The sequence below is a fragment of the Amborella trichopoda genome, chromosome 11, assembly GCF_054954075.1.
Source record: "Amborella trichopoda isolate Santa Cruz 75 chromosome 11, AtrichopodaSantaCruz75HAP2 v2.0, whole genome shotgun sequence".
In the NCBI taxonomy this organism is placed as follows: domain Eukaryota; kingdom Viridiplantae; phylum Streptophyta; class Magnoliopsida; order Amborellales; family Amborellaceae; genus Amborella; species Amborella trichopoda.
Window position 1 is genome coordinate 45937659 of NC_142346.1, and position 25001 is coordinate 45962659.

Below are 25001 nucleotides of genomic sequence, written 5' to 3' on the forward strand. Positions count from 1 at the left end.
GAGATTTAAGAATGGAACAGTAAATACCTGCACAAATAACCCATTGATTTAAGGATCGAATGGTAAAGACTCTTTTTTTTTTTTTGGGTTGGTGGGGGCGGGGGGAACGGTTTAGAGATAGACTTAAGGACCGAACAGTAAACTCCAGAACAATGCCCGTCGATTAAAGAATCAAACGGTAACGACAAAGACAAAAAGAACCATTATAAATCTTCCGCCCAAGTGGAAATATATCATTGTCCAAGGACTTTTAGAGTTTGAGATGACACTTGAGATATTTCCACTTAGGGTTTTATGCGTACAACTTATCAAATATTACTTGAGCTGTATATATAAGAAACCCTTAATTCCGGGAACAATTACATAAAATACTCCATTTTTGAAGGATAAATGGCCTCCACCATATTATCTGCACAAAAGGACATGCAAAATGAGAGAGAGAGAGAGAGAGAGAGAGAGAGAGAGAGAGAGAGAGATTATGTGCATAAAAGGAAAGACAAAATGTGAGGGAGAGCAAATGAGAGAGATTAATTACACAAAAGGAAAGGCAAAATGTGCACAAAAAGAAAGTTATAATGCGTTTGAGAGATGGAGGGAGGGAGACTATCTGAAGGAAAGGCAAAATGAGAGAGAGAGAGAACGTATAAGGCTAAAAATGAAAACCAGGGTGCGAATCCTAAGATCCATATTTTCGAAGCTAAGGGCAAACTTGAATTACAATTCTTCTCCTTCCCGATTAAAAGAAGAACACACTCAAAGAAAAAAATGTTCCGAACTTTCATTGGAGATAATGTAAGGGATTGTCTATAAAGAGACTGTTTTTTTTTGTACATGGATTTCACAATCATTCCCATACATTATATGTCAAAATGGATAGCTTGGGTTAAGTCACGAAGTCTGAGAATTTTTTTTTGGAATTTTGTATTTATTTAATGATACTCTTACAACCACTCATTTTGAAATTTAAGGGATAAAAATGATTGTGACTTTCATATACAAAAAATAAACGATCTCTTTGCAGACAATCCCTAGAGATATAAAAGTACATTAAAAGAAAAATATCAACTCTAACAACACTTTTCTCTCTCTTACCCGAGATGAAGGGCAGTTTGGTCTTGATTACGGTAGTGGTGTGCGCCCTCCATGAGATTCACTTGGTAGTAATTTTGAGAGTCAAAAGTCGGAATTGCATCGAATTCTGGTGCCGGCAACATGTTAGACTGTTGGGTCCTATCTTGCTCGGCTATCTGCATTCAACAAATTCACTGCTTTTATTATCCAGAGCACCAAATAAGAACAGTGCAAAAGGGAACAGAGCTCTTGGGATGGTGGTTAGAATAAGCAGAGCTACAATGTAAGTTTAATGGTTCCATTCACCCGGTCCCAAGTTAACATTCAATAAAAGAAAAAAAAATAGTGTGGAATGATTGTCATTGTAGGGGTAAAATGGTAAACATTGACGTGCGTACTATACGGGCTTGGCACCCTGGCTGGCGTGGTAAAGGATGGCTACAAAATGTGGCCCGAGGGCTGAACCATCATGAGGGGGCCGATCCAGCTTGACCTTCCTTTTCTTGGTTTTTTGTTTATTTTTTTTTCATTTATTTTTGGCCCAGCCCGTCTAGACCTTGGCTACGGGTAGGGCCTCTTTGGCTCGGTCTGGGCTGGGTTAGGTCTAGGCTGGCTCTACATAGACAGCCTAATCCCAGACCAGGTCAGGACGATTACCGGCCCCATATGCAACTTGTGAACTATCAATGTGGAGGTGGATGCAACCTGTGAACAATCAATGTGGTGGTGGATGTGCTACCACACATGGTTTGTGTCTAATTTTTCATGTGTGTGGTTTGTGCATAGTAACACTTTTATAATTATTTTATGATTTTATCATTGGGACTACATGCTATAAGACCATTTATCTTTGTTACAAGGATGTCATATTTATTTCTAGTCATTAGATGTCAAATTGGATGGCTTGGAGTGTGTTCAAAGTTTGAGAAAAAATTGTTTTGAATCTTGAGTCTAGTTAATAACACTCTTACAACCATTCAATTTGACATATGATATATAAAAGTAATTGTGACCTCCTTGTACTAAAAGTAAATGATCTCTTTATATACTTTTACTTTATCATTTGGATACGGTTGGCATGCTGCCAAGCCCGCACATGTAGAAATGCGGACCCTTTAATAAATTTATTTTTAAAATAGAATTCGATTCTAATTTTTAGAAAATATATAATCTTTAAGATCATGAATATGAAAAAATAAATAAAATTTGAAAACTAGAAATAATAATTCTATTAAAAAAACATTTGGACTGTTAGTTTCAATTGTTTTTAGATGAACCTATTTACATCCATATTGAAGATGGATACTTTATACCTCTGGACCTCATATTGTACAAGTACGCTCCAGCCCGCATGAAACAATTTTCCTTATGATTATGTGGATTAGTTTTTGTTTTTTCAACTCCTAATGCATGGGGTACAGAAAATGCCGTCACCTGCCCTTTTTGGTCTTTTAGGGTTTTATGCTTTTTTGTATCAACAACTATGGAAACGTTTTTTGAAAGAAAAAAGAGGGGAAGAAAAAAAATACTGCTTCTTTAAGAGTTCAATGCCCCTTGCTCATGTAGAAAACAATGTTTATTAAAAATAAAAAGGAATCAGGTGGCGCCGGGGCACTTGCTGATCGGAGTGTACTCGCTGATTCTTATCGAGTTTGGGAATTGCGGGTCTCAACATTGAACAGGCGGTTCACTACATTAGTTTGGGATAGTCTCGATTGGGGACCCTTGACAATTCCCCGATTCGGAACTGTCAAGAACTAGGGAATTGAAGGCTTTGGACGATTTTGAGTCGGCTCTTCAATTTCTCAACTATCAATTAAAAGAACAATTGCAAAAACTGACTGTGTAATAATAAATAAATACCCTTTCTTTTTTACAAGAATAATAAATGAATACCTTAGCCCGAAGGTACATGTTATCCTTTTGCAGTTCAGCTTCCTGTTTGCATAGAAAGTATGAGCTTGCAATTTGAGAGAAAGAGAAATAGGGAGAGAGAGGGAGTCTCTTCAGAGACATCCGATAAAATTGGAACGATATAGAGAATATTAGCATGGCCCCTGCGCAAGGATGACATACACAAATCGAGAAATGGTCTAAATTTTTAATGTTAAAAAACAAAAAACAAAGAGAGGGAGAGAGGGAGAGAGATTACCTTGTTTTGCATGTACTCAATTTCTGCGAACAACAACTCGTTCTGAAAAGGTTAGTTAAATACAAGCAAAAATTAGTAATAAAGCATTGACAATTAAGCTCTGTGTCGTGGAATTAAGTCTACCAAATGCATTAACAATTAAGCTGCATATGACTACAAGGAGTGGGAAGTTGGAACTTGAGAGTATAAGTGACTACCCAATAGTAATACTTAAGATTCCAAATGGAGATTCACACATTATAAGGACACTGTGAAAACATGAGTTTCCCTATTTCTTGACAATGAATTTTGACCAATGGCTTAAAACAAGAACCCGAGTTGGGATTCGCTAGGGTCCCGGACCGAGTCAAGCTACTCAACTCAGCTGAGTCTGTTGGACCGATCAGCTGTGGCTTACAAAAGTAAGCAAAAGACTTCGGAGGGCCGGTTCGCAAGGTTTTAGTTCTAGGCCTATGTCCAAGTCAGACTCGCTGAGTTTTAAGAGATTATACCTTCTTTGATCTGATTCGGGTGAGCCCTCGCTCCAATCTGCCCTCCAATTGCTTGAGTTCTTTGATAGTCAGAGCACTCAAGCCATCGCCCATGAAGTGCCTATATACATATGGAATAAACTTGATTGAAATTTCATGAAAGAAGATAAGGCAAAATCTGTGCATTTATTAATTTGCTTTACCTATTGGCATTTTGGAGGAGTTGTATCTGTTGGCGCAGTTTGGTTGCTTCTTGCTGATAGTACTGCAACCAATACATAATGGGGATAAAAATGCATTTCACACTAAAATGAGAGAGAAAAAACCTCCTATATCATTCTTCTATCATAAATCTTAACAAATATATTTGAAGAGGTTGAGAGAGCCAAGCAATGGTTAAACAAAGAGGTTTCATGGAAAAAGGCCATTTCTAACTTGGGAATTGGCCTCTGAAATCGATGTTGCGCTTGAACTGTCAGCAGAAGCCTTCTTGTACCTCTCAATGGTTGTTTTTATGCTGCAAGTCATTAAACACGAAGTTATGCCTTGCAAGCCTGACCATGATCCAAGTTATTACAAGCTAACTATTCGAAAATATATCTACTGCCATGTTTTTTTCTTTAACTGAACGAAAAATGGTTTGACAGCTCCAACAAGAAACAAGTGTGCCAAAGTTGTAAACCAGTAATATATATATTGAATTGTGAATTCTAACAAATTCAACTTTTTGTGTTGGCAACACGAACTAAACGAACTAATTTGGTAAAAGAGCTGAGATTGGAATGAAGGCCGAAGATGCATGCATTTGTGCAAGATTTTAAGATGACGGTGAACCTGTGACAGACAAGGAATTGCACATTCGTGAGACATGAAACAAGAATGAGCATGAAATAAGTCATTCAAAACTAAGTCATTTTCACATGGATCATCAATAAGACGCATAAGCATGAAGCGTTCCTTCAATCCCATGGATCAAGATTACCATAGTGACATGGCCAAACCAAATAGCATGCAAAATATACTTGCAAACCAGTTATTTCTGGTGCCTAAGTCAACGGATTTATATCCATATGTTGTAGAGTTTTAACAAACCATCATTTCTTTTTTATCAAATCCATCAATAACATGGTAGTTCTTTATGTGGATATGGCATCCTTGGTGACAAATCTTGCTGCTTGGTCTTCAAAGACTAAGTCTGTGGGCTTTTCATACACAAATTCGGATTTTAGGTCCATCAGGATGATCTTCGCCCAAATGACCTCTTCTTCTTCCAGAAAAAAGCAACATCATTTGCATAACTGGCCCACACACTATAAACCATATTTTCACCCAAGTGCTGGTTGATCTCATCAGAATCAGTATGAGCTATATACTTTGGATCAAGCCTAGGAGTAGGAAACTTGTAGTGTTTTATTCCCTTGATGTGTCTTGTGATCTCTTCATGCGCGTGCCAATTCTCTTTCTTAAGGCTGCTATCTACTCTTGTGTTCTAGCAAATAGCACCGAGTTGGTCTAATGCATCACAAAGAAGAAAATTTAAGTGTGACACCAATAGGAAATAAGATTAGAGATAATAGATTTAAGTGGGTTGGCCGTGTGTGGCACAGACCCAGTACATCTTTTAGGAAGTACGAGTTCGTTCAAGTAGAAGGCTAAAAAAAGGCAAGGGGTAGGCCCAAAAGGGCATGGTTGGCAATAGTGAGAAAAGATAGGGAGATTTATGGCCTCATTGAGGCTATCACCCGCAATAGAGCAGAATGACGGACCAGGATTCATGTAGCCGACTCTAATTAATTTGGGAAAAAACTTTGACGATGATGATGAAATCCATTCTAAATCTTCTTGTACAAACTTGAGATGCATTTCTCTATGACAAGATCGATAATTTGTTTGTTGTATTCTAGTAATTTGAATAGCTAAGATGTAGGATTCAGTCCCATTCTTTGATCTCAAATGAGTATCAAGCATCAGTACAAGCTCCCAATTTCCTCAGGAAAATGTTCACTGCCACAAATAATGAACCCAGCAAAACAATTGCATCCTGAGTCTAAACTGCCAACTATGAGCTAAATGTTCTAAACAGACATTTTTGTTAAAGTTCCTCCAAGTTATGCTTCTTCATCTACAAGCAGAAATGAAAGAGATTGGCCCAAAACTAATGACTTCGCTTGTATTCTAAAATTAATGGAAAAAAGTAGACGTCTTCTGTAATTCTTTGGACAAACGATCATATGGTCTCCCAGTGGTGCATTCATTTCATTTGGTAAACTTTGGGAGTGTTTTAGGACCGTAAAATATTTGGGATGTCACCTCGTGATTAACCTCAAAAAAAAAACAGAAAAAAAAAAATTCATATGCACCTAAAATGCATGTGAAAAAATAGTGCCTTAATATTGAATATAGATCTTAGTTAGATCTAGTGTTCACAAACTCGCCTGGTCCAACTTAGAACAAGGTGGTCAAACCGGAAAAAGGCACTGGCCGATTGATAGGTTTTGGTTGTTCCAGCTTAGTATTTTTAAAAAAATCTAAAAGAATTCACTAGTTAGATCTGTGTTAAAGAACTCAAAATTCTTTCTTTGAAATTAGTGGTCTACTTATTCTAAAGGGATTCCAAAGTTTGGGATGGAAACAATTCTCCTAAATAAGTCTTTCGCCCAAGAGAATAGATATATGGTATGCTCTCATGGGCGTTCATTATTGCTGGGACTTCAGTATTGTTCACATTAAAAGAATAGATATATAGTATGCTCTCTTTATCAAAATCGAATTGAAAATAGGAAAATTGTTTCTAGTGGGTTGGGTCCAGAGGTATAAAACATCCATCTTAAAAATGGATGCAAATAGGTGGTCAATTTGAAAGCAAGTGTATAACTAACGGTCCAAATGTTTTTTTAATGTAATTATTATTTTTAGTTTTTTATTTATTATTTATTTATTTATTTCATATTCATGATTTCCATGATAAAGATTATATATTCTTTAAAAATTAGGATAAAATTATATTAAAAAATATTTTTATCTCCAAGTCCGCATTTCTACAATATGCGAGCTAGCGGCATAGAAACCGTGTCCTTAAAAAAATAATAAAAAATAGATACAATAGTTTTAAAAATATAAACTACATAAAAAAAAATTCCGACTTCATTGGTTAGCCAACAACACCGGTAAAAACCGACTAATCTGTTAAAAACATTGGTTTTATGTTTTATTGAAGACCAGACTGACCAAGACAATGGTCACTTTTTTGACCCAATAAATACCTTGACTAACGTGACCCCATCAATACCTAGTTTGGTCACTTATTTGACCCATCAATACCTAGTTCAGTCTGGTCATGATAACTGTACTCGTCCCCTCAGGCTCCATCATTCTCTCCCACAATAGCGTTCCCATCAATAACTTTTCCCCATAACTCCAATTCTATTACCAAGCATCTGATTTTTGTACCTTCATTGCTGTAAACAAAGGTTCATTCTCTCCATATAGATGTTAGAGTTTCGCCTACAGTTAACAGTAAAAAAAAATAAAAAAATATTAGAGTTTCTTACTCTCTTCGATATTATAATAAGGTTCTTCTTTCTCCAAATCCCCTCTCTCTCTAAATCAAATTCTTTCAAAAGAACCGTAATGGCGACTGCAACAGTCGATGGCCTAATTACAGGTATTTGTTACACATACATGAGAAAAAAAAATTGAAACGAATGAAACAAAAGAGTACAGGAGAGAGAAGAGAGAGAGAGACGGGCAAAGGAGGCGGCGGGTTCAGAGAGAGAGGGGCATTCATGCTTAGGAAAACACAGAGGAAATCATAATTTGTTGGTTTTCTTTCCATGTAACCACTGTTCAAGTTAAGTACAAAACTGACACACAAAAATGTGCCCAAAATATGAAATAATCAGAAACGCAGAGTAGACGCTAATAAATTGTTTCTGCCTTTCTGGTTTTGGGTACAATTACAGGCTGCAGTTTGGCAGGAGAGAGAATGAGGGCTATTTTTTCATGTAAGGAACCAGTACTTTGTATCAGGAAGTTGCAGGGATGAGAGAGAGAGGAGACTTTTTCTTGGGTTGTTGAGAGAGAAAGAGACTACCATTAATATTCCTTCTTACTACTTAAGAGAGAGAATATTCGTGGCATTCCTTCTTAGTGTTAAGAAAGAGAAAGTACACTTGGTGATCCTTCGTAGTAATTAGTTTGTTATAAATGTATATTATAATCTCTAAATGAGAGCTTGGACTTGGAGAGGCCAACCCCCAACTGTACCATTTCGAGTTTCGGCTCTCTCTTTCTCTCTCTAGAAATTCAGGGTTCAGATAGGGGGTATCTCATTTCTCGCTCCTAAGGCGAAACAAAAGCAGCACAGAAGAGCAAGCAAGCAACCAACCAGGCAATTGTGGCATTCGTGACTCTCTCTCTCTCTAAATGGAGACCCATTCTCTCTCTACCTCATCTTGGGGTGAGGAGATGCCATCACTTTCTCTCTCTCTCTATACCTCATCTTGGGGTCAGGAGTCAGGAGATGCTATCATTTTCTCTCTTCTCTTTACAGTTAAGAGTGAAGAAGCAGAGAAAGGCTCCAACACACCATCCCTGCTTGCCCATTTTTCAATCACTGGAGTTTCTAAGTGATCAAGAAAGCAAAAGACAAGAAAAGTTTCAAATATATATGATAGAGAGAGGAGAGTTTGCAAAAGGGAAAACAGAACATAAGCCAATGGATAATGGTGTGTGGTTATTCGTAGTCTGCTCTTCTTAATGATCGGCAGTGGAGATTAATCCTTGTAGGTTTCCATTGTGACATTCACCTACACCCTATTGGCAACAAGATGATTTGGTGAATGCCCTGTGTATTGTTTTCGTATACCATGGGATTCATCATCTTGAGTCTTATTTCAATTATTGGAGGTCCGGCTATACAAATTTTGTTTTATCATTATGCTTTATAAGGGCCCGTGTTATCAGTTTCACAATAAGTCATTGTGCTCACTATCTATGTCCTTTTAGGTCTTTTCGTGGCCACTTTAGAGCTTTTCACTTAAACTAAATTGCTCCTTGTAACAAGTGGTATTAGGTTCACTTTGCATATTACTAGCACACTTAAATCTACTTTCCCTCATCTTATCACCTATTGGAGTCACCCCTAAATTCTTTTAGATATACTCTATTTAAATTCTATCATTTCTTGTCTTGTCACTCATTCATCTCAACATTTTCATTTTAACTGCTCCTTTTATAGATATGTTGTTTATTAACCATCTAATATTCTATCCCATAAATCATGACAAATCTAACAATTATCCTATGGAATTTTGGTCTGCAATAATTATGTAAAATTTTAGATGCACATTTCCACTTCATTAACCCAGCTCTAATTTTATGGTGATATCCTATTTAATCTCTCCAATCTCCTGGGTTATCGATGTCTTTTAGGTGTTTCTTGACCATTAAATTAACTACTTTCTCATTTATACTCCTATTATCACTAAACTTGCATACCATATATTATGTCTTAGTCCGGCTAATTTTAAAACATTTAGATTCTAAAGCATCACTCTAATGCATTTCATCCATACACATATGGATTATGTATTATATTTCCATGCAAAAAAACTAAATTCATTTCGTGTTTAACCATTTTTAAAACTAGAGAACAAATATAAAAAATTAGGAGAGAAGTATGTTGAAACCCACTCTTTTTATTAAAAGAAAATAATATTATGTTTTGTCACTTTGTAAATTGGTTTGGTATTCTACCCTATTGAAATCAAATTGAAAATCAAAATGACTTTCCCCTTATGTCCAAAAAGCTTACATCCGTGATTTATTAATCTAGTTAGTGAGTGAATGTTTATATCCCCATTTGCTTCTTTGGTCTAATAAGGGTGAGGATCTTGAACTTTCTTTTAACTCATCCCATGCACGGCAAATGAGTTGGATTGTATTAGGTAGGTAGCCAACCTAAAATTTTGCCAAAACTTATCATAAATCCTGAACCTACAATATCTTCTTGCAATCCTGAACCTACAATATCTGATGATGATGATGATGTCCATATGCTTCTTGCTCTCTTAGAGCTACTTTCTCTATAGGCAACTATGTTGGTTTTAATGTTGATATAAGAAGAACTACATGCCATAAGGAGAATATCCATAACATATACAAAATTCATAAGTCTACTTGCAAGACAGATAGTTAACACATCTAAGAACCAGCTATTTTTAAGCTCTACGAAAACAGTTGTGGTTGCATTGACAAGCAACTAATTATGTTCTCAATGCAACCTAGATGCTATTAATTAATGAATCAAAATTCGGCGCCATGTTTGAGTTACTCAAGTTTGACAGGCTGCAGGAGTCCGAACTCAAACCTTGGGAACTCATCGAGTCCATGGTTTAGGATGCAACCGATACTCTGATAGACTCGGAGCCCGAGTTATTGGATGAATATAATTAAAAAAATTTGAGGGTAGTAGGGTCATTTCTATTTTTTAGGTTTTTCTAGTTTATTCTAGGGTTTGATAGAGATATAGAAAATTGAAAGAATGTCCATGATGGGGACACAAAAACGAAAAGATGCTTTGGGACATAAAGAGGTTGCTTGCTACTAGTAAATGCTGGAGATTGTTGATAAGACCTCTATAAAATGAGAAAGTTTGTAGATAAAGATAATGTGTGAAAAAATAACTTTTTATCAAAAAGTGAAAGTCATAATAGGGATTATGTGAATGGTAAAGGTAAACTTAGGAGCTCTGCTATTGCCTTTTTCCATAGTATCACCTTGTCTAATGTATGCTTATTATTTTTTATGTTTATCCATATATATATATATACATTAGTGTTATTTGCGCAGGATTTTATATGGATGAATCTCTCCTTAAAATATGATGTATTGTCCTATTTCTAAAGAAATATTTCTCCGTAAAATATGACATATTCCCCTTTGTTTGTTTGTTTGTTTGGGTTTTTTCCTCTTTTTTTTTTCTTCTGGTATCACCTCCAAAAAACATGCCTCCTCTCAAAGTCATATTTTAATGAATTCTAAAATTCAAACTTGGTAGAGACAGTATTTTACTCCTTGGGTTGATTTTAAAAATTAAAAATAAACGAGAAGTACAATTTTTATTTTCATTTCATTTATTTATTTTTAAAATTTGAATGGTAAGGGTCAATCCGTTTTTCTAAAAATCTTTGGTTGAGGTCTTATTTAAGGGTTTAAGATTGAAGGGTTCTTAAGGAAAAATTTTCTATAAGGATTTTTAATATAAAAAAGGGACTAGGGTAGTCCTTTGTGGAAAAATATGTCATAAAGGGCATCAAAGAAAAAAAAAAAAAAGAATGTTATGAAAAGGAGGACCAAGGCCAGCAACACAAAAGAGTTTGTAGGGCTTGAAAGCTCATGGTGTATTTTTGAATAGGATTGTTCATTCAAATCTACGAGATGGAAATCGTTTTTTGAGAAAATGTTTTGAAAATTGATTTTTGAAATGGTTGCAGCAGTCACCCAAAAGGGGAAAAAAGGAAATCTAAAATTCTTAGTTTTTGTGGCGAAATGGTTGGAAGCATTTTATTAGTAGAGTTGTCTACATGAGATACCTAAGGAGATTGCGAAAATCAGATTCCATAACAACAAAGGAAGGACCGACCATGACTCAACCTTCCAAAATAAAGCGCAACCTGATTTTTGCAGCGACCTACTTTGATGATATGTGTGAAGTAGAGAGAAGCATGGTGTTCATGGCGACAGAGAATCAAGAGGAGAGAAAAATTGAAGAACGAACGCGAGGCTATGTCCCATTTTGGAGAAGCGAGCTTAGATGCTACGGGCACATATGGAGGAGCATAAGAAGGCAATTAATACTTTCGAAAATCCAGTTAAAGATCACTTGATTCACATTGAGGCAAAGAAGAAAGATGATATTTGAATTATGGGGCGTAATGTAGGGTTTTTGGGAACTCTTCGTTTGTGGAACGGGGAATCCCATATACTAGAAACCCAATGAAAATCTTGTATATGATTGGTGCAAAGTAGATAAATACAACTATGAATCAAATATACAAATCACACCACAACAATACACAATTTACATGGTTCACCTATAGGACTACATCCACGACCTAGTCGAAATCCACTATAACAATGACGATTACAGTTTTAGATTACAAGAGATAATACCTATCTCTAAACATCCGTAAAAGACCATCACCGATCTTTCCTTCTAAACTCGTTTTCCCGACGGAGTAACACTGTCGATGAATATCTTCTTCCTATCGCAATACCGCTACCGAACTCTTTCTCAGAGGCCATGTCTCTCTCTTGGAAACCATCTCCATATTAGAGATTCATTCCCATAAGCCCCAAAAGGGTGACCTGAAAGGATGGTATTATGTTTTTTTTTATTCTCTTTTACCCTTAATCTTTTAATGAAAACATAGGTATGGTGATTTTGATTATCACCAAACATAACATGTAATTCAAAATCTCTAGGGTAGTGTTGTCATTTCTATTTTCTAAGGGTTTTAGTTGATCCTAATGTTTTGTAGAGATTTTGCAAGTTGGTCAGTTCTATGTTCTAAGGATTCTAATGCAATAACAACATTATCCTCAAGATCTTCTACTTCCATTTTTGAAATCCCCTGTAACTCAATATTCTTTTCTTTTTATTTCAAGTTCAACTATGAGATCTTTAACTAATTTTCCCAAACCATTAATGTCCTGCTTGAGCTCCTCCACATTGGCATATGGTGCCTGAACTCCCTTGTCTATCATCGAATACCAAGCCTCCCTTTTATTCTCCAAATTTTCTCTTTCTTATTTGTGCTTATTATAAAGTTTGTTTTCCTCCTCCATTTTACACATCATCAAAGTAAGATATTGTAAAATGGGTTCTGCTTGGTTTGTCCTTTTACTTGAGAAAGCGAACAAACTTTATTGATTATTGCTCGACGATTTACAACGCTACGTTCTAGGCTCAATTCCTTTCAAGGGTAGAGACACTCTTCCTAATTCATTAACAAAAGATGAGGACTATAGAACCCTTCTCAAAAATAAATTTCCAAATTGCTTTTGCAACGAGGATTTCCATCTTGTTGATTTAGGTAACATTTTAAAAAATGCCATGACCTTCAAAGTATGGGATATGGTGATATCCAAAATCACATCCATTAGGAAATCTTATATTATTGGCATTGATATTAAAGAGTTTCTATGTTTATTTGGATTCCTATTTTGGAGCATGTGAAATCTCTTGTTTTTAGGAAACTAAATTATACAATATATATTTCCTAATGAAATAAGGATTGGTTCTAAGATGCCTAACATTGTATATATCACACTTTGTATCTATTTATGAGATGAGAGAGGAAATAATACATGTGTCCTATTCGGGTCACCATATGGGAAATTCATACTTCCCTATAGAGGGAGGCAAATGCCTCATGTATAGAGAAGGAAGAGCCTCTAGAGAGAGAAGTGAGTTTCTACTAAGTGAAACGATTTTTCGATACCTCACGTGGAGAGAGACATGTTTCTTGTAGAGAAACGGGTCCTATAGAGATTTTGAGTGGTATCTCATTTGTAGAAAAAATCACTTTCTCGTTGCTCTCGCATCTCTATTTGGTATGGTCGTTAATAATTGCCAGAAGTAATGAGAATGATGAACGACATGCGATTTCAGTCGAGAGAGTAGTTTCAAGGGTTGTTCGGCTGGGTATTAACGATGGTTAGTAAGGTACATTCTAGAACCCAAAATCATTGATGTACTCTCGTCGGTATAGTGGTTTTTAGTTTGCTATGCCCGTGGGGTGAAATACGTAAATCTCTGTGTTCTTTTCACATTATATATATATATATATATATATATATATATATATATATATATATATATATATATATATATATATATATATATATATATATATATATATATATATATATATATATATATATTCTGGTTATTTTCTTGTTGCTGGTTCTATTTTTCTTGCTCTTTATTTGCAAAAAATGAGGTTTTGGATGATATCCCCTTTGTAGATAAAATTGGTTTTTTGTTGGCCTCGCATCTCTATCACATGTATTCGGTATAGTTGCAAGAAGCAAAGAGAAGGAATAATGACGTATAATGTCAATCAGGAGAGTGGTTTCAAGGCTTGTTCGATTGGGTATTATTGATGAGTAGTAAGATACCTTATGTATCCCAAAATCCTTGATGTACTCTCATTGGTATGGTGGTTTTTAGTTTGCCATGCCCATGGATGTACCCCTCTGTCATGAACCATGTAAAATCTTGGTGTGCTTTTTGCGTTATTTATTTTCTGCTTTATTTTTTAGCTTGTTGTTTGTTCTATTTTTCTGGCTTTTCATTTTCTAAAATCAACCCGTCAGATTTTAAAGCTTCCACGCACAACACCAAGCTCTTCAAACTCTTTCAATACGCTTTTAACATGCCTCAAATGGCATGGCATCTGTTGATGACTGTTGATGTCCTCGTTTTTCTATAGAACTTTTTTATTACTACCCTTTTTGGCAAATTCTTACTCAAAGGACTACCTTACTCCTTTTTTTATCTAAAATTTGTAATTCTTTTTTAAAAGTCTGTGCTTAGGAACCCGTTGTTAGGATTTAAAAATGCTTTGATATGCATAAACATAAATCCCCAAAACTTGGATCCCCTAGGATCATGTACTTAACCAGTTAGGAACAAAATAAATAAGAGTACAAACCATAATACGATAACTAAAGCATAAAACAAACATACTACAAAGAACACAAAATTTATGCCATAGTATGGCAAAGTGAAATCCATCACACTAAGGAAAATTGCATTACATATTTTGGGACTTAGAGTTGCCTCTTTGACACTCGACAAAATTCGATCGAGCAAACCTTTTTAGACTCTCTCTCTCCCGCTAACACCACAAGTCGATTTTTCATCTCTTTTCAACAACAAAGCCACTATCCAGGAAGAAACCTTGAGAGCAACTAAGACTCTCTCACTAAAAGAGGAAACTACCCAAAATCTCCTTGGGAATGACTTCTCTCCAAGAAACTAACCTCTTACTCTATAGGAGGTACCATAGCAGTATTCTCTCTATAATAAGCTCTTTTTTCTCTAAGGGAAGGCTTAGCCTGTCATGCACAAGAAGCCCTGCTTTTCTCTCTCTATGGAAGAAGCCATTTTTCCCATATAATATTTCAAATAAGGTACACATATTCTTTTTTCACTCTTTCCATATATATAAGATTAAGAATCCGTATAGGAAATTTCTCATAGTTATTACATATATTTAAAAAACCAAGAGATATATCCAAGAGTCCTAATATTTTTTAATTTCTATTTTCTTTTGAAAACTTATCGATCAATCGCAATGTCAATCCCATCCCACATAATATATGATTTTCTTATATGGATGATTTTTGATATCACCATATCTAATAATCTCTACCTTGATATCAAAATCACCTGCTCACTATACCAACATCCATTTCATAGCCTTATAAATTATTCATATTTGCCAAATAAATTCCTTCAACATTCTTGCTGAAAAGATTGTGCTTTCCCTCATATTTCTCCACCTCAAATAAAACACTCGAATATTTTGTCGAGTGCTTTTCTTTAACTGAATGCACAAACCCTAACCTCGTACTCAATCATACTCTCTTATGCCACTTGTTAGGATTACGAACCATCTTAGAGGTAAAAATAAGAATCTCGAAAAGTTGGATTCTATAGGATTGTGTACTTAACCAGCTAGAAACAAAATAAGGGAGAGTACGAACCACAATACGAGAAATAAAACATAAAACACACACACCACAAGATCACAAAGATTTACTTGGTTTATCCCTAAAGAGATATTTCCACGGGCATGGAAAACTAAAATCCACTATACCAATGAAAGTTACATAACAGATTTTGGGATATAGAGTTGCATCTTTAACCCTCGGTAATACTCATTAAAGCAAATCCTTTTAGACTCACTCTCTCTATCAACACCACCCACTAATCTCCCATCTTTATTCCACAACTAAACCAACATCTAAAAAGATACCCATCTCTATTCCGTAGCTAAACCACTATCCAGGAAGAGACCTATCTCTATTTCATAGCTAAACCACTATCCAGTAAGAGATACTTGTGAGCAATTGAGACTTTCTCTCTTTAAAACGGAAAACAACCCATAATCTCCATTGAAACTACTTCTTTACAAGAAACTAGCTTCTTTCTATCGTATCATTTCTCTCTATAAGAACCTCTATTCTCTCTGAGGGGAGGCCTTGCTTCCATGCACAGGAGGCCCTACCTCTCTTTCTCTAGAGGAATTGACCTTTCCCATTATGATGTCCCAAATAAAGTACACATATTCTTTCCTCTCTCATCCCACATGTATATAGTTTGGAATCCACACTATATAGGAAACTTCCTATAGATGTTACATATATCTAAAAATTTAAGAGATATACCTAAGAATCCCAAGCCTTTTGGATTTCTATATTAATTAGGAAAACTATTAATAGCAATCCCAATCCTACATAATATGGGATTTCCTTAGGCAGGTTATTTGGATGTCACCATATCCAACGTCCTTCAATCTTAAGCCTAAACGGGGCCCGAATCAAAGATGTTTTAGATAAATATACTCACTTTCTTGTTTAAATGCTATTCTCATGCATTTCTCATTTTCTTGAATTTTTAAATCATCCTAGGGAGCTTAACCATTGGATCTTATTTTACGCACAAAATTTTTGGCAAAATAGTCGAGCTGTGGTAGAAACTAGGGGTTCCATCAGATTGTGACGCGAATGAGGGACTGGTCCCTAGACCTCTCTCGTACAGATTATCAGCAGTGCCAGCCTGCGAGTGATATACTGAACATCTGCTAGGGAGTTCAAAAAAATATTTTTTGATTAAAAGGGGAGGGATTTAGAAAAGGGTTTAGAAATAGACTGGAAAGAAAAGGGTGAGAAGAGAGGGCTAACGCCTAACATCACACTGAGCCCCAAGGCTCAGTACTCCTAGTCGGTGGTCGATTCAAGATCGTGTTCAATGAGCTGACTTATTCTGGTCCTTTGGGTCCACGGGGTGAGAGCGATTGGTATCAAGGGAGGTTTAGGATTTAAGAGATGTCGGGACTAGGATTTAAGGATATTGGGATTAAGGCTCGAGTCTAGGATCAGGCTTAGGGGAAGTGCCGATGCGACAAACTTTTGGTTCTCATTCCAAAATTTGGTTCGAAAATTGTAGGCTCAGGCCTTTATTTGTAGGCAAAAGTCCCCTCAACAGTGTTACAAAGCTTCAATTTAATCTGAGCTTTCAATTAGCAGTGACATTGGTGCCCATGCTAGCATTGTCATAGCCCATGCTGAACCTTGGCACCATTCAATGGCAATGTTGAAGATGAATCATTACAACGTTTGCAATATGCTTCAACCAATTAATGAAAATACTGTTATGAGGAGTGGTACGTGATCGGGGTCACTGATTATCAATGAAGGCACTGTTGAGGCTAGCATGGCCACCATTGATGTCGGACCCTTGATGCTACTTGTTGATGCTAGCAAGTGGATCCCAGAACTAGCTGTTGCTTGTGAAGTATGGAAAGACATCAAATTCGAATTCAATGACAATCATGGTTAGTTGTAATCATTAGATTTTCAATAACTGGCCCATCTTCATTTAATGGAATCATTGTTGCATAATTGTGGGCATGTCGTATTGAAAGTATGGTTTCCATTACCGTTGCTGTGGGTACCGCACCGGTCGGGCCCTAATAATTTGATTTGTAATAATTGGTCCATCCTCATTTAATAAAATCACTATTGCAGATGTGTAGGGGTTGTCTGACAGCTTTGTGTGCATCATTGACATTGGTGTGGGTGTCCTTGGCACTGGACTCTCATGAAGCTTCGGGCTGTGTTTTTTAGTCGACCTTCGGGCCAATGATTTCTGACGACATTGCTACACTTATCGCTAACGTGCGTGCCCTCCACATTGGTGTCTCATGAAGCTTCAACCCATGTTCAGGCCAGTGGTTTAGGCTAATGATTTTGGGGAACTAACCTTGCGATTCCTACGCTGAGGCAATCATGATGTTCCCAGCTGGATTTCGGGACCTGACTTCCAACTAAAGATTCATTATTACTATGGTTGATGGCAATCCTTCTACTCTATCATCATTGCTACCCCTGACTTTAGGATGGCCGGCCTTGGCTCCGATGATAGGGCGCTAGCATTTGTGGCCTTGACGCTAGCGTCAATAATGTCTGCATAGGGGACCAAAATGTCATTTCAAGTAAACAAAACTTCATGAGCCATAACTTTCAAATGATATATCGTATTCTTGCGATTCTTGGGCCGTTGGAAAGCTTATGACTTTTACTTTGATTTGGGAATTGATTCGAGCCTAAATGGTGGATTTTAGGAGTGTCTACAGAGCTTGGACTCTAGGGTACTGACTTTCAGGGTTTTAGATGATGGGTTGGTTTCTGCAGTAATGGGTGATCCTAAGACCTATGGCTTATGGTGGTGTCAAGGTTTTTTATTCCTTAGCAGGGAAAGGGCGTCTGCACTTATCTTGTGTTGGAATTTTAGATTTGTACAAACACATGGAGGAGTACGTGTCTTGTTACTTGATTAGTATTTCATTTAACATGAGAAATAAAGAAGTTAAATTATGCTTAGTTTTAAGGAAAAAAGGTTTCTTCACAAATATGGACAACTTACTATGTTTTAAGGACATAATCATTCAAACGAAACCTAACACAAATATACTAATATATATTGATATGCATAAAATACAATTGACAAACATTAGATAAAGGAGGTGCTGTCACTAATTATTTAACACTAGTCATTTTGGACCTCTACTTAGTTTCACCCAAGCTTCATCCTTAATCATGGATAGATTAACCTTATTACCTTATGAAGACCACTTTTGCTACGGCTCTCCCTTAACCTAGCCATTGGCCATGGTTCGTTCTTCAACACACAGGGAGTCTGAAATCAAGTTCTCCTCCTATTGTTTGGGATCTCACGGTTTCATATTCTATTTCACTCCTTAAGGATTTTTTCTCTTTTTGCTATTATAGCTCCTTAGATTTCTTCTAGTGCTCACTCTATGCCCTCTATAACTTTTTTTTCTCTTTGTACCTACTCTTTTCATATGTTGTCTCTCTCTACGCACTTCCTATTTTTATAAATGGTTTATTCATAATCCCCAATACAAGCATTTAATAATGATAACTAACCTTTCTAAGTTCCAAGGTACCTCTTAAATTGTTTTTCTCCATCCATGAATGTTCTTTCCATTTTCCAAAATCTCTACAAAACTCTCCAATAAATTATCCTAGAAAATAAAAATAAAAAAAAATAAAAAAAATGAAAAAATAAAAAACCCTTATAGTCTTGAGATCTTTGATTGGCATTTCTGCAACACAAGAGTCTATAAATAAGAATGATGAATATGATTGATATTCTCGTTATTTACTAAGTAAAAGGACTATATAGTGTAGCATGAGAACCTAAAGGAAATGGTTTGCTGGCCTCTTTTACTAGAACCGTTTCACCGGGTGAACCATTCCAAAAAGAAAGGGCAAATGATGAATATAGTTGACAAAGAAGCAGTTAAAAAAAAAGAACAGAAAAGAAAAGAAAAACAATTCGCAAAAGAAAAATGGGGAAATGCTTTCAAGCCCTTCGAACCATCGATCTATAATAGCTCTCTCTCTTTGTTTGGAAGTTTTCAAAGCATAATGGGATAATGGGAGAGGGATAAGAAAAGATGGGTGGGTAAGGAATGAAAGAAAGTTGTAGAAAAGACAGGTTTTGTGAGTGGATGAGGGACAAAGATAAGATTGAAGAGAGAGAAAAAGGAAACGATAAAGAGGGGGATGAGGAAGGGAAGGGAAGGGAGGGAGAGTCTGATATAGTTACCTTTGAAAAGATAGTTGTTCTTTATATGGATTTTGTATTTGGAATTTGAAGGGAGATATCTCAAAGTGAGAGATGGATCTCTCTCAAGACTGATCTCTCTAGAGAGAGAGGCTTTCTGATATGGGTATTTTTTTGAAAGAGATAGTAGTTCTTGATAGGGGATGTATATTTGGATTTTGGAATATGTACCGAAGATTGATGGACCTCCGAGATGATATTTCCACATAAAGAGAATTTTTGCTTATGTGGGTATTGTATTTACGGTTGAGAGAGAGACAGAGAGAGGATTAGGGCTACAAGAGAGAGAAGATTAAGGCACCACAAGAGAAAGACAGAGAGGATTAGGGCCCCAAGAGAGAGAAGATTAGGGCACCAAAAAAGAGAGAGGATTAGGGCACAAGAGAGATATAGGGACAGAGAGATGATTAGGGCACCAAGAGAGAGAAAAGTATCGAATAATCCTGAAAAATAGTACAAAACCGAATGAAATTAAAATCAGAGCAAAAACCCAAAAATAAAAAGCCGCTCGCACTCGAGTCGGCGAGTTCCTGAATCCTAGTACCAGTACAACTTTACCCAGAAAACCATAAACAAAAGAAAAAGGAAGAAGAAAAAGTATCTCTCGGAGACCATGGCTCCGTTGAGAAAAATAAGAATCTAAAGTGTACAAGCTCAAGAAAACTAGAGGCAAAAAGCTGTCTAACTCAAGCAAATCTGTTTTCTCTCTCTAGAGGAAATGTTTTCTCGCGCTTAGAGGAAACCCTAGGTTCGCTTGAGCACTGAAGGATGGGCTTTGATAAGAGCGTTCAGTTAAGGTAGTGTCAAATGACAGTGGGCGTGAGGGGTACGGTTACTTGTTAGGGTTTACATAGGAATCTCTCTCGCTTTCTTTCTCATCATAATTAAGGGGAGGAGTCGTCTGAAAAGCTTTTGCTTTTGTGCGTGGCCAAGTCCGAGGCTGAGGCTGAGGCTGAGGCGGAGGGGAGGGGGATGTGACATCCTGGGAAGAGTACCATACGAACAGAGAGAGAGAGAGAGAGAGGTTTTATCAGAAAACTAATGTAGTTTTAGAGAGGGAGAGAGAGGTTTTATCAGAAAACTAATGTAGTTTTAGAGAGGGAGAGAGGCCATTAGAAAACTAAGGGTGTAGAGAGAGAGACTAATGTAGTTTTGAAGAGAGAAAAAGATTAAAAAACTAATGTAAGAGAAAGAGAGGGAAAGAGATCTTAAGGCACTGTTTCCACTTGGATGTGAGGCAAGTCATATGCTACGGATGGAACAGTAGAGAGATGTGTACTTTTGCTTGTGAGAAGAGAGAGAGCAAATAAGCAAACATGGAGATTGGATTGTTTTTTTTTCTCTTCAAAATCAAGATTACCAGTATAAACATGGAGATTTGATTGTTTTTTCTTTAACTTTTTTTTTCCTCTTCAAAATCAAGATTACCCGTATAAACATGGAGATTGGATTGTTTTCTCTTTACTTTTTTTTTTCTCTCTCTCTTCGAAATCAAGATTACCCATATAAAGTCCTTCAATCATAAAAAGTTTACATAATGTTGAACTTTTATTAAAATATATTGTAAAAATCCAATAAGAATGAGTATTACGAAGTTGGAAAACCTTCCCATTAATCATCTTGATCTTGAGATGCATGAGTATATAGAAAAAATTCAAATCCCAAAATTGTGAATCTTGTAAGAAGTTATTTATATAGTTTCTTTTCAAGATTTTCAATTGTTTGTAGATTTACTCAACTTGCATTATCTTTAGAAATCTAAATTTCATATTTAAGATTGATCATGTACATGATTTACCGGCTATCATAAAGTTTATGACAGCCAACAAAAATTTAGCAGTGTGTTTTAGATAAGATGGGCACCTTCTACAAACCTCAAAAAATTGTGTAATCTTTTGCAATTTACCACTTGTCTTTGTGGATGGTGCATGCAATAGAGAGTACCACTTGGTATTATTTAATAATATTTTTTTCTAACTAAGGTATTTATTGAGTCAAAGTGATTGTGACATTTATGTACAAAAGATAAATAATTTTTTATAAAAATCTTATTTAATAATATCGAAAAAAAAAAAAAAAAAAAAAAACGACGCACCTAAAGCTAAAGAGAGGGAGAGAGAAGAGAGGGTTATTATGGTTTTCTCCCCTGCAAGAGAGAGAAAAGAGCTGTGTTTCTATTCTCCAGCTATTTTGCTCACTTTCCCATTCTCCTAGAGAGAGAAAGAAACGAAAGAGGGTTTCCCTTCCCCTTTCTCCCAGAGAGAGGAAGTATTCTGCTTATTTTCTCTTTCTAGAGTTTTGTGGGTGTTAGCCCCCTACCTCCTACAGAGAGAGACAGGTCTTAATGAAAGGTTTTAGAGAGAGAAACAAAGAAGTTTCCATCTCTTGGTTTCGTGTTAAGCATGCCATATCAAGGATTTTATTTCACCCAAAACTGACTACACGCATCATTACTCATCAGAAGTTCAGAAACAAATCACACCGTCTCTCTCTCTAAAGTCACGGAGTTTTAAGGATTCTTTTGCAACAGAGTCATTCAACACACAAAACAACAGCACTCTTGAATTCAGTAATGGAATAGAAAACGAAAAAAAAAAGAAAAGGCAACTCGTTTTAACCCAACCGTTTAAATTTCCATCTTATAATAAAAGAAGCAAAAATGGAAGAATAGAAGTTGCAGAATACCATTAACAAAAGAGGCATAGATGGATTCACAAAAACAAGCGCATTCTAAAAGATGACTTAAAATGAATTGACAAAAACTCCTTCAAAGGTAGAGAGAGAGAAAATGCAGTGATAGAGTAGTGAGAGAGGCAGAATGCATTCATAAGGTAGAGAGAGAAACTTACTTGTTGTTCGCATACTCGTAGACACGGCCGCGGCTTGAGAAAACAATGAGGGCTACTTCCGCATCGCACAGCACAGAGAGCTCATAAGCTTTCTTGAGCAAACCGTTCCTCCTCTTGCAAAACGTCACCTGCCTATTCGTCGTGTTCTCGATCCTCTTTATCTCTATCTTACCCCTCCCCATCTCACTACTTTCTCTCTCTACCTTTCTTCTCACTCTAGATCTGCCATTACCATAAACTAAAATTAAGCTCCAATTCACACCAGTTCAAAGAGAAGAAAGAGGAAAACGGTGACTGACGTTATGCTAATTAAAGAAATTTTACAGTCTGATGAAATAAACAAAACCGAGTTGCAAAAATGGCATGATTTCATTGAAAGAAGTGCAACACTGAGTTTTACAGAAGCTTTAATGGCGTGTGAATTAGAGCTTAATACTAATTAGGAAATATGGGAACAAAAATGTCGAATAATTTCGAGGAGGATAACAGTTTCAAAGTAAACAAATAAACAGGAGTTTTATTGATCTGCAGAAGAAAGTAAAAAAAAAGAAGTCATTTACCTAAGAAAAATAAGTAATTTAGAAGAAAAAGTTGCAGGAAAACACTACTTTTTTCTTTTCAATGAACGGAAAATGAAAGAAATTTTTTTTATCAACTTCTGCAGAATCGAAGAAGAAAAGTTTTTAGAATCTTCACCAATAAAAATGAAGAGATAGGAAAAAATGGCAGAAATTTAACTTCATTGAGTAGCGGATTAAAGATTCATACTAATCGAAAAATTTATATTACAGTAAAAAAATTCAGAAAAATCATATCAAAAGATGATTATAAATTAGAAATTCTTAACGTGTATTTCAGAAAAAGTAAGATTTCATGTATGAAAAAAGCTGAACTGCTTCCCCAAAAAGTTTGATTAACAGAAGCATTAATGATAATTCAGATTAAGAGAAGAGAAAAAACATTAAAAGAGGGAACATACAAAGATTCAATGAGATTAAGCAGAAGAAATAGATGACGAAGAAATCAAAATAACATTTACAACAAAAATACTGAACAGTGTTCACTAAAAACCTCACTAATAGATGAATCAAATTCTTTTTAGTTTGATCATCAAATAGAAAAAACACCGAATTAGTACTAAAAATTGAAGTGGTTGTTGAAAAAAAGAAGGTAAATACAGAAGAAAAAATGAAAAATAAATTAAAAAAAATCATAAGTTTGTGCAAACAAAAGTATCAGAAAAAGTTAACTTCAATCACAAAAGAATCTGGTTTTCCTTCCACAAGCTGTTTAAGAGATCGCTCAAATAACCAGAAGTGTCCAGTAAAACAAAGGATGTGAAAAAAAATGGCATAATTTCAGAGAAATACAGCATCTGGAAAGGAATCCAATGTCCTTTACATAATCAACATTAAACAGATGAAATTTAAAATCACTGCAAACTTAAGCGTTGAAAAAAAAAAAAAGCACAAAGGCAACAAAACAAATCTAAATTTCATAAGATATATGGAGATTTTTTCAGAGACCTCCATCTAACAATGAATTTTCAATTGCTGAAACCCTAAACATTAGGATCATCAAGAATTGAAGTGATAATACCTGTAAGAAGAAGATCAATGGTCTAGAGAGAGGTTTCTAGATGATTATGGTGGTCAATTTTGCACTGGAAAGACCAGTTTTCTTGAGAGAGAAACTTTGAAGGAGAATGGCTTTGGGCGAGTTAGTTTTTTCGAGGCTTCCAGCAAATATTTTCAGCAGTCTGAGATTTTTTTCAGGTGAAATGTGGTTCAAAAACTTTTGGTCAGCTCTGTGATTAAGAGAGAGAAGAGGAACGCGGAGAGAGGCAGAAGCCACTCTAAGAAAGGAATTCATACATAGGATTTAGAGAGAGAAAGAGCAAAGAGAGTAGAGAGAGAGAGTTGAAGAGGCCCAGTTCATGGCCCCTCCTTTTTATAAAATATTGTTGTTGCCCCAACCTTAGGGGTAGTACCGGGACGAGTCCAGCGGGACTCGGACCCGAACCCCGACCCCGACCCCGACCCAAACCAAAACTAGAACCCCAATCCAGGTTTTGGTCTCGGATCCGATCTTTTGGGTACAAAATTTGGACCCATATACATGAGGATAGATCCAATGTCACCCTATGACTATCAGCTTTTTTTATTTTTTTTTTTTCTTTTTTTTTATTTTTTTATTTTTTATTTTTTTTTATTTTTTTACCATCATATACCCATATTATTGGTGACATTTATAGTATTTCACAACATTATGAATACCTAAATTCCTTACTATTTTACGTAATAACGGAAAATTCCTAAGAAACAAATGTATTGGCAACATTATGAATACCCACATTATTTGGATTGGGTCCGGGTCGAGTCTAGTTAGATCGAGACTCGAATAGTATTCAAGTCATGTTGCAGACCTAGACCCAACATTTCGGCTCCAAAATTTGAACTCATACCCGGACCTGAGATTGGGTCTACCCAAATGGTCCCGGGTTTGGTCAG

General features: G+C 36.0%; 1 protein-coding gene and 1 non-coding gene across 3 annotated transcripts; one reads left to right on the forward strand and one right to left on the reverse strand.

Annotated features, from left to right (window-relative positions):
* Window positions 1-138: 138 nt before the first annotated feature.
* On the reverse strand, window positions 139-24448 carry LOC18448466 (agamous-like MADS-box protein AGL11). Of its 2 annotated transcripts, XM_006858527.3 has the most exons (9): window positions 24091-24448; window positions 22492-22713; window positions 4129-4210; window positions 3897-3958; window positions 3715-3814; window positions 3224-3265; window positions 2968-3009; window positions 1093-1247; window positions 139-409 (listed from the first exon to the last, which is right to left on the reverse strand). In XM_006858527.3, the coding sequence occupies exons 2-9, from the start codon at window positions 22671-22673 to the stop codon at window positions 406-408; spliced, it is 669 nt and encodes a 222-aa protein (XP_006858589.1). In that variant the 5' UTR covers window positions 22674-22713; window positions 24091-24448; the 3' UTR covers window positions 139-405. The 2 variants fall into 2 exon arrangements, with proteins under 2 accessions (XP_006858589.1, XP_088707131.1); XM_088851005.1 differs by lacking the exon at window positions 139-409 and having other exon boundaries at window positions 1089-1247; window positions 24091-24444.
* LOC148779953 (U6 spliceosomal RNA) lies at window positions 3072-3174 on the forward strand. The gene has a single exon (XR_016045129.1). It is a non-coding gene; the product is annotated as a U6 spliceosomal RNA (small nuclear RNA).
* Window positions 24449-25001: the final 553 nt, after the last annotated feature.

What these genes read in the sequence shown, in the direction of transcription:
- LOC18448466 (XM_006858527.3), bottom strand. Translation starts at nt 22,673, where the DNA reads ATGGGGAGGGGTAAGATAGAGATAAAGAGGATCGAGAACACGACGAAT. An exon ending in TACGAGTATGCGAACAACAA is followed by an intron (nt 4,211 to 22,491) that starts GTAAGTTTCTCT and finishes AATGACTTGCAG; the next exon opens with CATAAAAACAACCATTGAGA. An exon ending in TTGAGTACATGCAAAACAAG is followed by an intron (nt 3,010 to 3,223) that starts GTAATCTCTCTC and finishes CTATGCAAACAG; the next exon opens with GAAGCTGAACTGCAAAAGGA.